We start from the raw sequence: 16,627 nt of genomic DNA on the forward strand, positions 1-16,627 counted from the left end.
TTCCTGTATGCATTTTATCAAAGCACCTCTAGATCTAGATAAACTAAAAGAGAACTGAACAAATCCGAGAACTTTGTGAACACTTGTATGGTTTCAGTTGTATTAAAGTTGGTAACTGAAATCCATTAATTTATAGTATTGTTTGCTATTTGTTGATAATTAGGGCACTGCCTAGTGGTGGGTCACCCTATAGTGATCAGTCTGTCCGTCCGTCCATAACTTATTGTATCAGCTCTATCTTGAGAACCGTTATGATTTCATACTTTATACTTGACATGTATATTAACCAACACCAGAGGGTGTGTCATAATGTTTGTACAACTTCCTAGGTCAAATTTCAAGGTCAAAAACTTTGGTTTCAGTTGACAACCCCATGTCCTATGGTAAAGATTGTGTCCACTCTTATATCTTGAGAACCGTTGTGATTTCAAAGTTTATACTTGACATGTATATTAACCAACACCAGAGGGTGTGTCTAAATGTATGTACAACTTCCTAGGTCAAAGGTCAAGGTCAAAAAATTTGGTTTCAGTTGATAACACAATGTCCTATGGTAAAGATACAATTTTTTTACCACACATTATTTACAGTGGGGCCCACAGAGATGGCTCCCATCTCAATGATGTCAAGTTGCTATGCCTGATTCTGTTTTTGTCGAGCCTGCGACTTTTGTTGCAAAAAGCATGACATAGGGATAGTGATCTGGCAGTGGAGGTGTTGGCAGCGGCAGCGTTAACTAACTTATTAAGAGCTTAATATTTCAGAAGGTAGAAGACCTGGATGCTTCATACTTTGTATATAGATGCCTTATTATATGAAATTTCCGTCTGTCATAGGTCCATTGTCCTTGACCTCATTTTCATGGTTGATAAAAAAGTTAAGATTTTTTGAAATGTTAATTTCTCTCTTATTATGAGTAATAGGATAACTATATTTGGTATGTGCGTACCTCGCACGGTCCTCATGCCTGTCAGAAAGTTTTCACTTGACCGCAACCTCATTTCATGGATCAGTGAACAAGGTTAAGTTTTCCTGGTCAAGTATCTCAGATACTACAAACAATAGGTCTACACTATTTGGTGTATGTAATGATTGTAAGGTGTACATGTCCAACTGGCAGGTGTCATCTGACCTTGACCTCATTTTCATGGTTCAGTGGTAATAGTTAAGTTTTTGTGTTTTGGTCAGTTTTTCTAATACTGTATGCAATAGGTCAACTATATTTGGTGTATGGAAATATTTTACGATGAACATGTCAGTCTGGCAGGTTTTATTTGACCTTGACCTCATTTTTATAGTTCATTGCTTATGTTAAGTTTTTGTGTTTTAGTCTGTTTTTCTTAAACTCTAAGCAATAGGTCAACTATATTTGGTGTATGGAATGATTGTAAGGTGTATATGTCTGTCTGGCAGGTATCATCTGACTGTTACCTCATTTTCATGGTTCATTGGTCAATGTTCAGTTTTCCTGGTTAACTTTGTTTCTTAGATACTATAAGCAATAGGTCAACTATCTTTGATGCATGGAATGATTTTAAGGTGTACATGTCTGTCTGGCAGGTGACATCTGACCTTGACATCATTTTCATGGTTCATTGGTCAATATAGAATTTCCATGGTTTGGTCTGTTTCTTTTATACTATAAGCAATAGGTTATCTATATTCTGTGTATGGAATGATTGTATTAAAGGTGTTCATGTATTTCCATCTTGGTTTAACTGACCTTGACCTCATTTTCTTGGATCATATATATTAATGTGATACTTGTAGTAAAACTTTATATGTAGGACTATCAACATAAAATCAATGGTCAGTATAGTAGGCGAGACATTTCAGCTTGTGCACTCTTGTTTTAACATATGTAGGAATACATTAACAGATAAAGTTATTGCATAAACAATTGTATTTGTTGGCCATCAGTATTCATATAATGCAAGGCAACCAGTTTAAAATTAGAGGGTAAAATATGATGAAAATGCACGATGTATACAAAAGTTTTGAAGATATCATGGCAGTTAGGGGCAGACAACTACATGAAGAAAGGAATCATGATCATTTAAGACATATTTAATTCAAGTCATGATAGCAATGAAAACTTTAATTGTTGAATCGCCATTTTAGTTCACTAGCTTTATTAATAGTACGACCTCTAAAAAGGAATTCAAGATGGGGGCCCTTGAATATTTTATCAACTGAAATATATAGGAATTACTACAACCAAATTAAAATGCAGATATCTACTACCAGGATCTAACAGCTTTCTGTTTTATTTTATGTTTTGTTTTTTATAACGTTAACCAATGAAAATTCTGTCTCATAATTTTTCAAGATGTGTATCATTAGGATAAGGTCCAATGATACAGAACAGAAAGTTAAGACGAAGCAGAAGTTTAGATAGGTCTTGTAAACATTGTACTTCAGAACTCTCAAACTTAAAATCTTACTGTTATAGGATAGTGATGATACTTCAGAAGAAAGTGAAGATGATTTTAAAGAAAAGTTACCAAATATTGCCCCACGGGAAACAGCATTAGATGGAGAAGTCATTTTATCTGTAACAGTCGAATATCCTGAAGAATTATTACACAAACGTATGTAGTCAACATTAATTTGTCAAAGTCTTGATTGTGAATTATATATCTTTTTTTGGATGATTTCTTATTATTTCGTCCATCTATTCATCCAACAAATATTTTTGCCGCATTTTTCTCAGGAAATACTTAACATAATGACTTGATATTTGGTTAGTAGCTAGATAGATATACATTGTAACATGTAACCAGATCTTTCAACCACCTACTTCCCATTTGCCGAGACTTTGAATACTTCAAAATGTTGAATGAATATCAAATGTTTCGTCACACATTTCTACATTATTAATGAACAGAATGACTTCATATTTAGTCATCAGCTTGCAAAGGAGAGTGAAAGATACCAAAGGGACATTCAAACTCATAAGTCGAAAATAAACTGACAACGCAATGGCTATAAAAGAAAAAGACCAACAGACAAACAATAGTACACAAAACACAACATAGAAAACTAAAGACTGAGCAACACGAATCCCAACAAAAACTGGGGGTGATCTCAGGTGCTCCAGAAGGGTAAGTAGATCCTGCTCCACATGTTGCAAATGATGTAATGTGTAAGGCACTTTTTGGATCTGTTGGACACCTACTTCCTGTTTTTGATACTTTGAGTTATGTGTGAGGGAATGCTAAACACAGCAATGCATGCATTCTTGTAACCATCTGTTATCTTCAACTCCTTTTAGACTGCTAAATGATGTTATTCAAATTTATATCTCATGTTCAGTTTTATACCATGTATTTGTTGTCTGAAGGACAACAGGTGTAATAAATGGAGACATAGTTGATACTACATAATATTTTGATATTTTCTTGGACCAATATATGATTCAGGTATTAGTCCCAGATAAAATTTTTTTTACTACAGATGTAATGAGATGTGGTATTATTGTTGAAACTTTATAATATTTTGACAAGTGTAGTAGTAAAGGAAGACATAGTTGATATTTTTGTATTGGCTACTGGTGTAGTAAATATATATATATATAGTGGAGACTTCATTAAATTATAATTTTTTATTGACTGCAGGTTTAGTAAACAGTCCTTCCCTATCTAGTGAACAGAAATGGCAACAAAATGTTCAGGAGAAACAAGAAACAGACAGATCAAGACTTGTTATACAGATGCCGTCAGAGGCAAAACCTCATTTTATAGATGCTTCGACTTCTCCTATACCATTTAGTAGTTCAGAATCAGAAAGTGATGGAGCGTTACATTCTAGTCGTATTCTTGCTAAATTAGACAATATAGACGATGATCGTGTAGATAAGCTCGCTAATACTCCGTCACAAAAATCTGTGTCACGTTATCCGTTATTCTTTGACAGACAGAAAACAAATGCACTCAAAGAACAACCATCATCAGTCGTGCAGTTCAGTAAAACAAACGCTGAAAATTACACGCTGCCAAGAGAAAATACAAACTTTAGTTGTAAACAAATTGATTTGACAGAATTAGAAGTTATTAAGACAATACATGACTTAAAATCACAAGAGAAAATTGTTCGGGCAAATTTGATAAATGAAACTGGCCAGACATTTATTGAGTCGCCTGTCAGCAAATTATGTTCCGACAATAAAATGAGAGACAAACTTTTTACCAGATCTTCAGAAAAGTCTTCACCTACTTTGGACAATGGTAGAATTATTGATAGTCCAATTCAGAAAACTGGTCGCCACAGTGATACAGCCATTTTGAATTTGGCAATGAGGGACAGATTGTCTGTTACGAAATCTCATCGGAGTGTAGAAAGTGCCTTAGCTGAATATTACTCATTAGATGATGGAAGGTGGCCACTTAAGCAGTCAAACAGTATTCCTAAGAAAGGGGATGCTGATTTTGGAGTAAGTTGTGGTTTAACATTTATTTAAAAGAAAAACTTTTCACTGCACAGTCAAGTTACCTGGATTTTTTTATATTTTTTATGCATGTATGGTTATGGGATTCATAGATAATGCCAGGAAAGTAGTTAAGTAACTTCAATTGACACATAATTTGTTTTAATATACAATTCACAATAAGTCACAATTATTTTTACTAATTGTATGGTAAAAATTAATCCATTTTAATTTTGACATTTATTTTTGAAATTTTGTTTGTAATATTTGCTAGTATTATAACTGCTACTTTGATTGAGACTTAATAAAAAAAATAAACAGTTTATTTGAAAATATGTGATGTTGAATTCACTGATTTTATTGTAAATTTAACCTTTTAAAGTCAAAATAACCTAGAATTATAAATATTGACTTGATTTGAAATCCTTTATAACTTTGTCCAGTAATTAGAGTCGGGGATAATGATTTTAAATGCTTTGTACTGTAAACATGATTTGATGTGTTTAGCCATTTAGTGATTAAAATTTGAAAAGAAGTGTTGAAATACAAGACCGAGTTATATTGACTTGTTAATTTAATTCCAATTTTCTCTTGACAATTGGATTCAATTATTGGTCATTGAAACTTAATCACATGTATCACCAATCTGTTAATTAACTCGTCCTACACAATTATATCAGCAATTCTACACTTAAATTGAAGTTTTTGGTAGAAAATTGATTTTCCAAGCCCTGGTAAAACCCTTGTGTCATTGAGTTGACATCAATGTTAAAACTTTGTCACTTGCATCACACATTGTATTTTTAGTAATTTTTTTTATGAAAGCATATTGTTTTACAAGGCAAATTGCCAAGAAAAAAGTAACTTTTAGATTTAAGTCTCCTATGAAATTTTTACTAAAATACTTTGATAGACTGATAAAAATGTATATTTAAGTATAAATATTTGAAGAAAATACGAAGTGTCGTAAAGCTGTGGAATTTTTTTCAACAAATGGTTCCAATAGCAGGATGCTTTGTATATAAGTCAGTTCATAGAATCGGTACTTTCCCACAAACTCTGGTAAAAACCTGCTGTAAAGATATAGATAAAGACCAGTATAATCTAATCTAAGTTTTTTTTTTTAAATTGTTTTAGCGGTTTAGCTCTTAAACTTTGGTGTTTTTCATTAAACATGATTCAGAACTCATACCAGCTTTAGTTTTGACCAATGTTGGCCTCTTGGGAGTTCTGACCTATTTATGGCCTCTTGGGCATATTTTTTTTTAATTGACAATAGAAATTATATTCAACTTGGTTAATGAAATTCGTTAACTGCTTGAAACAATTTAATTTATTTAGCATAATGTCGATCTTTGATTAATAAATTCATAACAATTGAAGATCTTTTATGATAATAAAACCCCCATAAAATTGAAAAATGAATATTACATGCCTTCCCTGTATATTGGCTGATAGTTATCAAACATGGACAATACCTTTCTCAGATCAGTGAATACAAGCTGGATTTTGAGATACATGAATATTAAATAATTTATAAAGTTTTATCCTTATTAAGATTAGTGATATAATATTGTGATTTTACTGTGTCACATTCAATCGTTATAGTAACTGAACTATAATATGCTGTCTAAAACTGATTTCTGTTTCGGATAACATTCAAAACATTTTTTCAGTTGTAAAAAATTATATTGAATAATTGATGCAAGATGTGTAAACATTAACAGTTGACTTGCCTCTAATTATAAAGATTTAACGTCATTTAAGCATGTTTTCGATTCCCCACCGATACCTTGACAATTACGTTTTTTTACTCCATTGATCTTTTAAAGGTGTGATCTGTTTTTTACTGTTTGGAAATCAGTTGATAATGGCTTCCTATTCAATTCCTACTCATTTGTTTTGTATGATATACTAGATTAGCCGATAGGAAATTACCGCAAATTTTCTAATTTCCGTTTCTGTAAAGTTGTGATATCAGTTTAGGTAACGTTGTCAGATGAGACAGTCTTACCTGGGTTAATCAGTGTGTTGCAGAAAATATGACCACACTGACTGACTGTAGAACTTAACCAATGGCAGAACTTGACACGGCCATGCAATCCAATATACAGTTATCTGTGTGTCTGCGACTGATTTAACTTATTACATAATTTTAAGCACCAGGGCAGTTAAAGATTAGGCATTGTAATGAATTTTTTATGCTTATAGAAATTTGAGCTCTACAAAAGTGTACATGACTAAATTTATTTAATTGTTACATTGTATCTCCATGACAAGTTGGAATATTCAAATTGACACCCAACTACTTAAATGGACTTAATGGTAGTTTATATATTGAAACCAAAAAGGGCATTGATACCTGCACATAAATATAATGGAACCTAGAATTTTTAATCAGCTTATCAGTTTTGAATGATCCATGAATGCTTGATAATTATGGATAAAATGGAAATTTGATGCAATTTATACCCAATCTTCAATATTTACAAGTCTCAAATTTGATTACAGTTTGAATTTTAATGATATGCCTTTGTTTAAATACATTTGGATATTAGAGCTGTATGATTCATGGATCAATGTTTTTTTATACATTTTATTCACTGCATCAGACACAACTGAATTAAGATTACAATATTTATACTGAAAATGATGTAAATTAGATAATCAGTGTAAATATAGTCATCAACATATGTATAGCACGTTAACTCTTTATGGCATAGTAAATATAATCATCAACATATGTATAGCAGGTTAACTCTCTATGGCATAGTAAATATAGTCATCAACATATGTATAGCAGGTTAACTCTCTATGGCATAGTAAATATAGTCATCAACATATGTATAGCAGGTTAACTCTCTATGGCATAGTAAATATAATCATCAACATATGTATAGCAGGTTAACTCTCTATGGCATAGTCATCAACATATGTATAGCACGTTAACTCTCTATGGCATAGTAAATATAATCATCAACATATGTATAGCAGGTTAACTCTCTATGGCATAGTAAATATAGTCATCAACATATGTATAGCAGGTTAACTCTCTATGGCATAGTAAATATAGTCATCAACATATGTATAGCAGGTTAACTCTCTATGGCATAGTAAATATAATCATCAACATATGTATAGCAGGTTAACTCTCTATGGCATAGTAAATATAGTCATCAACATATGTATAGCAGGTTAACTCTCTATGGCATAGTAAATATAATCATCAACATATGTATAGCAGGTTAACTCTCTATGGCATAGTAAATATAGTCATCAACATATGTATTGCAGGTTAACTCTCTATGGCATAGTAAATATAGTCATTAACATATGTATAGCATGTTAACTCTTTATGGCATAGTAAATATAATCATCAACATATGTATAGCAGGTTAACTCTCTATGGCATAGTAAGTATAGTCATCAACATATGTATAGCAGGTTAACTCTCTATGGCATAGTAAATATAGTCATCAACATATGTATAGCAGGTTAACTCTCTATGGCATAGTCATCAACATATGTATAGCAGGTTTACTCTCTATGGCATAGTAAATATAGTCATCAACATATGTATAGCAGGTTAACTCTCTATGGCATAGTAAATATAATCATCAACATATGTATAGCAGGTTAACTCTCTATGGCATAGTAAATATAATCATCAACATATGTATAGCAGGTTAACTCTCTATGGCATAGTAAATATAGTCATCAACATATGTATTGCAGGTTAACTCTCTATGGCATAGTAAATATAGTCATCAACATATGTATGGCAGGTTAACTCTCTATGGCATAGTAAATATAGTCATCAACATATGTACAGCAGGTTAACTCTCTATGGCATAGTCATCAACATATGTATAGCATGTTAACTCTCTATGGCATAGTAAATATAGTCATCAACATATGTATAGCAGGTTAACTCTCTATGGCATAGTAAATATAATCATCAACATATGTATAGCAGGTTAACTCTCTATGGCATAGTAAATATAGTCATCAACATATGTATAGCAGGTTAACTCTCTATGACATAGTAAATATAATCATCAACATATGTATAGCAGGTTAACTCTCTGTGGCATAGTGTTGTAAATCTTAGGATTTTTTTATAGTTTCAACCATTTTTGCAAGATATGTGAACATTACATGTAGAATCCTGCTTTATTTTTTTGCGTGAACCCCATATATATAAATTAGTGAGTTTTGGTAGCTTCTATGGGCCATTCAGATATGCTCGGAAAACAAGATTCTCGGAACTTCTCGAAAATGTTTGATCAATTCATTAATACAGGTAGTTATTTATGTCTTTAATATGGTCCCTCTATGGAAAGGCTATCACGTGAAATTGTATAGTTCAACTATCAAGGTTCATTTGTAGATCTGAAAGTAAAAGAGATTGATAAGAAAAAAAATGTCCATCAGTAAGACTTGACGTTTGTGTTTATTGATAGCATATTTTAAATTTTCGGAATAAGATTTATTAACAGGAATGTATGTTAATTCTTTTTGTTTTAAATTGTTCAACCTTATAGCATTTGAATCTTTGCAATATGGTGCAATTCTGAAAACTCTATATGCATAGTGTTTACCAGCTCTCCTAAACAAGTCTTGGTCACATCATTTACATTATATTACACTCCGTTTACTAGACACAACAACATCACATTTAAAATCTGAATTGACAACAATATTGGTTTGCGTTCATACATTTTCTGGATTAAATGGGCAATGATTGGTTGATTGATTTATTGGTGTTTAATACAACTTTTAGCTCTATTTTACTATTTCGTGGCATTTAGTTTTTGTTGGTGGAGGAAGCCGGAGTCCCAAAAGAGAACCAGCGATCTTCTATAGGAAAACTGACAATCCTAGTCAATTAAGATTGGGGTCAAGCACACCTGCCATGTACAGGATTCGAACTCACAAACTCTGTGTTGACAATCTAGTGATACAGTAGTTTCGACTACTTAGACCACTCGGCCACCGAAGCCACTAAAGGGCAATGAATAGTACGGAGTTAAACCACTTGAGATAGGTAGTTTGACAGCCGAATTCAATTAACATTAGATTTGAGCCTAGAATAGATATTCGTATGATAAAGACTGAAAACATATTCTAATCTAGAATATCAGTGCATATGCTTTCCATTTACTATTTCTTGTACAAGAAAACCACATGCATGCATAGATACTCATTTCACTCGCGAAATGTGAATTTTCCCATTTCTAATTTTAATTCAGGACACGACAGTTAGAGCTTGACATGTGACTTTGAAGACTCTAGTATTCTGACCTCTAGTTGTTTCTCTTCTTTTTCTTTTTTTGAGTGACTGTCCTATCATAAACTTTTAAATTTTCAAAAAACTAAGGATTTTCTACCCAAGGAATAGATTACTTTAGCTGCATATGGCAAAAACCATTCGGAATTTTGGGTCCTCAATGCTCTTCAACTTCGTGCTTTACTATTTACAACTAAAATCAAACAGTGCTTTTTATTGACTTATGCAAGAATCTAAACACAGTTACACATTTTCAAAATATGTTTTAACATCACCATTACCTTATTCTATTCACAGTCAATTATTTCAAATCAAAAGCAAAAAAATTCAGCAATAATTATTTGGTGACCAGTCAGAGGTCTGGGGTTCACGTATTGCTTTTCTTTTTTGAAAGAAAGCAACTTGTTTTTAAATCATTTAGACATAATGGCCCATGTTGAAATAGTTTTCTAAAGGTATGCATGCTAGTATATATATTATTTATTCTGATTATACAGAAACGTATGCCCAGCTTTGTAAGGAGACAGAAGGTTTGTATGGAACTTCTTCTCAAACATTGCACCTTAACTCTCACATCTTAAACTCACCAAGTATTTATCTATTTTAATCAAATATAATAGAAAATAACTGAGAACGTAATTCCAATTGAAAGTAATATGTTGTGTCATGGAAGAAAATTTAAGCTCAAATTTTAAGTTCATATTTAAGTGAGGACTGAATTTTTTGTAGGATTTACTTGTTTTTTTCCTTTGCAGCTTTGATTTAACAGTAGAGAAAGAATATTATTTTCTGCCTGTTATTCTCTCTATCCTTTTCTCCAGCACTCAAATTATAGCTGCCACATGTTCTAACTAACTTCATTTATTTCTAATTTCTACCTAATTCTAAACAGAAAATGTTGTATAGGCCAAGCAAAATAAGGCTTATGTCTTCTATTATTTTTACGTTTTGTATTGATGCTACCTTTTCAAAATCTGAGAGATTTAGCAATTAGGCATCTTTTACCTTATGCAATTTCAAGATAAAAAAAAATCATAGAATACTTAAGTACATCCAGATTACCAAGGGTATTAAAAATCACCCAAAACGAGGAATAAATGCTGTAAAATAGAAAGTAAACGAAGAGCTTCATATTAGAATATGTAATTTCTTTGTAAACATTGTATGTCAAAGTTAAAAGTCACATTTTTACACCTTTTCATTTCATGATCCAATCATACCTTGATACAATGTACTTCACTACATTATTTATAGCTATAAAACAAAGGATCTTTATTGGAATAATACATGTATATTGATGTTTCTTTGTCTAATTATTTCTCCTGTGGTTTTTTTTTTCAGCTGAAAATATCCCGGTCCGACACAGTAATTGGACCAATCAAATCACCAAGTAAGATGCCAACAACTAATCATATACAGAGATATTCAAATGTGCATAATCCAATAAACTCTCAAAAAACATCGGAATATAAGTCAAAAATAAGAATTCCAGTTCCTAGACAAGTAAGCATTCCAGTTGGAAGGGAACAACAACAAAAAACAAATAATTTACGTGTGGAGGGAGTTACAAGAAAAAAAATAATGTATTCAAGTGCTTCGTCCTGGAGAAGTCGGGAACAGAATGGTATGCTTGATATGTCAAACTCTTGCCAGTCAGGCTCGCCATTATCTATAGATTTACAGAACAAACAAAAAGGTGGTGAAATAAATGGTCAAATTCATAGAGAAAACACCAAAAAACTGTTCAATGGACATGTGAAAAGTCCTAGTGTTTATTCCAAAGGTGTCTCACCTATGAAAAGGAGATCTAAAACAACAATAGGCACGGCATTTAATATGGAACATTTTCACACAGCAATGGATTTTGATAGTGATTTGAAAATTGATTCTCAAGTTGAAACATCAGAACAAAATGGACAAGCTTTAACATCGGTATCACAAATGATTTAGAGATCAGATCTGAGACCAAAGTCTCACTCAGGAAGTACTCGTACACATTCAGCGCCTTCACGTAACATAAATTTACAGTTAAGAAAACTGACTGAGCTTTCTAGTCTAAAACTACTGGGTCATTTCTAACAAAAATCTTAACATATTGCTATATATTAATGCTTTGTGATACTTAGATGGCATCCCATAGATTTTATTACCTTTGTAAGTGACATGTTTCATGTATTTTTGCTTAATGTGTACTATATGGGGTACCTGCCCCTGTATCAAATTAAAAAGTTTTAACCAAATTACTTGTTATAGGTCAAATTAACCTGTATAAGCTACATACATTAAAGAATGTTTGTTTTTAAAAAATCACATCTCAGTAAAATGTTATGGCTTAATTTGGATAGATTCATTACAGCAGTCACTTTCATAATCATCATTTGATAAACATCAAATGAAATAGACCGATCTTAAGAAAATTGCCTGTTAATCCTGAAATTCTCAGGGCTGCCATATTATACTGTAATGAATTTAATTGCTATGTGCTAGGGCATTGGAAAAAAAAATATCATCTTAATATTACAGATTGTTTTGTCTGGTAATCATGGTAATAAAATACAATAAATGAAACTTACATATTTTTTTAACAATTTTTTTTATTGTGACAATTAGATTTTCAAAAAATGCAAAAGTCAAATTTTATGGTTTCTTATTATGTTTGGGGTTTTTGGTTTTTTTTTTTATAAAATTGTGAAAAATTGTTTTTGAACTTGCTATAAGCAGATTTGATGCTGTGTCATCTAAGATATGTTTTCAAAGAAATACATGTAAACAGCATGAAATTTAAGGATATACCATGGTAACAATATACTAATTCTGTGCCAAAAAATGATGTATGCAGTGATATTAATTAAAGTGCTCTAATGAAGTTTTGTGTCTTAACTTTTGCATGTTTCACAGACAGCTAAATGAAGAAATTAAACATCATATTTGTAAAAACTACAATGTAAGATAATAAATCTACAAATGTTTGATATAGTAAAATGTATCAGCTAAAGATGTAAAATTAAATGCAAGTTCACCTAAACCTTGATCACTTATGTAACAAAAAGTATGTATTTGGTTGGAATGTTTTGTGCAAATAACATGCTAAAAACCATATCTTGATATAGTGTTTCCAATAAGTCTACACCATATCTTTATACACAGTGTTTCCAATAAGTCTATACCATATCTTTATGTAGTGTTTCCATTAAATCTACACCATATCTTTACACAGTGTTTCCAATAGGTCTACCACCATATCTTTACATAGTGCCCGCCCCCCCTTTTGTGGGAAAAATTCGGTTGATTATATAGGGAATCACTAAAGCATGACTGGAGCAGGCCCTCTCTAAGGCAGTCAGTGCCCCCCCCCCCCCCCCCCCCCCCCCTCCTTATGAAAATTTCTGGATGCGCCACTGTAAACAGACCATTCCAAAATAAATATATTATAAAAGAATTTTTTTTTATCTTTGCAGAGTTTTCCTCTCTGCATAATAATTCGATCACAATATGTTTTATTTAAGTCTGAGCAAGGAGGTCTGAGTTAGCAGATAAATATAAAAAAGCAATGTTTAAAGCACATGAAGACACTATATTTCTTTTCACGGGGTCAACCGCTACCAGAGACATATAATACAGAGTTGCTAAATTTATTTTGTCCTCGCGTTTGTTTGATAATTTGCGGTATGAGCTAATTCTACTGCTTTGTTAATGATTTGCAAACTCGGTTTTAACAGAGAAATACATTATATTGTATTATATGTCTCTGGTTTTAAGCATGTCAAGACCAGTGATTCGGATGGTGCTATTAATACTAAATCACCCATAAAGCGACGGAAACAAGACCCGTCTTTCAGACAAACATTTCAGGTCATATTGTATTACATTTCACTATTCGAAAAATTTAGCCAGGCGAAGATCGGCAAGTTTTTATTCACATTTAGTGCTCAGACTTCTAGATAAAGTTGGATTACGCAGAGACATATAATACAATATTTTATATGTCTCTCGTTTAAGGAAGTCAATGCTGGTCGACCATCAACAGTTAACTGCATTTTGCACCATATGGTAACAGTAGGTCGTACGTGCGGTTTTAATCGCCGTACGTGAAATCTTAAATGTCGACATTATAATTTGATTTTATCTGTAATCGAAATAAGAGCCTTATCGGCACAGAAATCTATTATTAGAATGTCATACGAAAAATTATAGTAATATTTTAATGACTTCCCAGCTCCAGCAGTATCAAATTTATGTCATTGCAATCGATCAACTTGGAACGGTAAACACTTTTTTAGAATTTAGGAAAAAAGTATCAACAAAAATACCGAACTCCAATTTCGTTGTAGGAAATTTGTAATTCACATTTCTTCTCGCGTGAAATATATATTTCTAGGAGAGTTTTTGATGTAACTATGGCCTTTGTCTGGAACGATTTGTTTAATTTACCCCATTACTCCTTCTTCTCTGTTAACATAATCAGAGCGATTAAAAGAAAAAGAAATAATTTGCTATACTTGAGAATTTCTGCCTGAAGTGTTTGTGCAAGGTTCTGACAAAAGCATCGGAAAACAGTAATTTTAAAGCTTCCTAGTCGAGTTTACAGAACCCGAGGGTACTTCTATCTGACAGATAATTATATTAGGTTGTAGTATTGTTCTTGTGATTTTACTAGAAAGTACAACCCGGTTACCATTTTTTCGACGATAATTGTGAATCTTAATACCTCACATTACAAAGAAATTAACAGAAAAGAGTTTCATGGTCAGAGAAGACTATTTACAGTGAAATGTCCATTCATTGTAAAACTTAGATAAAGATAATTCAGAATGCTTTATTTTATTCTTCGATTTCGAGTATCCATGAACCTGGTATTTTTATATCATATTTTAATTGACAAGTCCTTCAACGAATAGAAAACCATTCGTTTTATTCTTTGAATTTGAGCCTTGTCAGATACCACTCTACTGTGACAGTTAATTGTCAAAACATTCACTTAATCAAATATCTGTTTTTACATAAATGATTAATTTTTAATGACACTTTGTAAAGCAACGGTAGACAAACTTATAAATATTGGCAAGGTAGGCAAACATTAGCTAATAATGTGTTCACGAGAGGCCAAACTTCATTAGGATATACTTTAACTATCTGTTTGCCAAACATAGTGTCTACTTTCCATTTTCTTGCTTCATTTCATCCTTTAGTTTTTCAACTGCAGTTGAACATTTAAATGAATGCTTTATCAGATTCAAGTAATCATGCGGGAATCATAAAACCGCTATAGTTATATAATATTCTCATCTAATTATGTAATCGAGTGGTCCTGCATTGGTGACGGTAACCACAATTTGCGGCTTTCCTTGCATGTTGCGGTGGCAGTTGTTTCTCGTATTTGACCAAAACAATCGTTTTTTTTAATTTATTTTATATTATTATTTCATTAAATGTTAGTTATTAATTTTGTGCACTAATTGCTATTCTCTATATGATACAAGCAACATCTGTTTGTCGTGAAATAAAGATGCAGAAAGATTATTTTAAATAATATTCAGTCCATATTTTAATATTTAATTCCGAATAAAATCCATTCAATCGAGGTAGCCGCAAAGGGAAAAAAATGTGCATGTATTAAGTCATATTTAGGTTTTATTGGTGTTCAGAGGAGCAGTAAATTAATTTTGCAGTTTGTGAAATAGAACTGGTACGTTACGGTGCGATATTGATTTTCTGGTTTCCTGTTAACTTGAAGTGCTGTTATCGTTACATTTGATCGCCAAAGTCTCATTATGCCGACTTTTTTTTAAATTACATTCATGTAATACATATTCGAAGGCTATTGTAATTCAAATCCAGATTTTTTGTTGGCTGGTAAATTTGCATCATCAATCAGGCCTATCGAAAGGCGTACTTGCAATCTTGCTTAATCACTGGTGGGTTTGGACAGTTCGGAGTAGATTCGAAAGTAAACGTTGTCGATTGAATGTAATGACGGATGGCAAAATTTACTACATTACTGTACGTTATTGACTGTTTAGTATGACACTAGATTGATTTACAGGTACTTCCATTAATTGTAAATATTACAGCAGAATTTCATTAAGCATAACATTCCGTTTATGTGATCATACCTGTTGTGAACTTTTCTAACAATTCTTAAAAGAAAAATTCCTCTATTGTTAAAAGGGAATATTGACTACTAGTTGCCTTTTTGTTTTGAATTTTTTGTTGTTCGGTTACTGCTCGTAGGTCCTCGTATACAGTTCGCCTTCTTTTATTCATAAAGTATACACCGGGTATCTGTTAAGGAATAGAATAAATGCAATTTAATTGTAGCAGGTATTATTCACATAAAAATGATTGTGAATAATTCTACATAGTTGTTACGCATATACAATATTCAGAAGTTAACAGAGATACAGTCTGGATCTGGGGTTAAAGTATTTTAGATACCAATACAGAACTTTGTCAACCACTCGTGGAATTTAAAGAAAATGGGAAGAAAGAGCATTTGAAGAAATATTTATTTTTTGAATTTTTCATACTCTACTGATAAATGGACTGTTCTTCTATTGCCAATGTAGCAACCGTTATGATTGATCACCATACGACCTTCAACAGTGGGCAAAACCCATATGTATAGTAAGCTATAACGGCCCCGTCACGAAAAAAAAGTGAAAAAATTCAAAAACGAGAAACACAACGGCCTGATTTATGCTAAAACAACAAACAAACAAAAACAAATATGGCACGCAGGAACCAACGGCAACTACTGGATTACAAGCTCCCGAGTTTGGACAGACACACACACAAACATGTGACTGGGAAAACATGTTTGTGAGTGTTCAGCCTTTCTCTAATCTGGGTGAGTGGCGTAATAGCGTCATAAAACAACTGAACCTAAATATTCCATCAAAACACATTTATCG

General features: G+C 32.2%; 1 protein-coding gene across 50 annotated transcripts in view; it reads left to right on the forward strand.

Annotated features, from left to right (window-relative positions):
* The window catches only part of LOC127733998 (uncharacterized), a 95,158-nt gene extending 82,576 nt beyond the window's left edge, over window positions 1-12,582 (forward strand). Inside the window, exons 12-17 of one of the 50 annotated variants that reach the window (XM_052243493.1) lie at window positions 2,453-2,591; window positions 3,618-7,820; window positions 7,871-8,111; window positions 8,262-8,402; window positions 8,503-10,246; window positions 11,058-12,582. In XM_052243493.1, the coding sequence (XP_052099453.1) occupies window positions 2,453-2,591; window positions 3,618-4,459 (981 nt within the window). In that variant the 3' untranslated portion in view covers window positions 4,460-7,820; window positions 7,871-8,111; window positions 8,262-8,402; window positions 8,503-10,246; window positions 11,058-12,582. The other 49 variants (XM_052243499.1, XM_052243505.1, XM_052243520.1 and 46 more) reach the window with 49 other exon arrangements.
* The last annotated feature ends 4,045 nt before the right edge of the window (window positions 12,583-16,627 follow it).

Source organism: Mytilus californianus, unplaced genomic scaffold (genome assembly GCF_021869535.1).
Source record: "Mytilus californianus isolate M0D057914Y unplaced genomic scaffold, xbMytCali1.0.p SCAF_3, whole genome shotgun sequence".
Taxonomy (NCBI): Eukaryota; Metazoa; Mollusca; class Bivalvia; order Mytilida; family Mytilidae; genus Mytilus; species Mytilus californianus.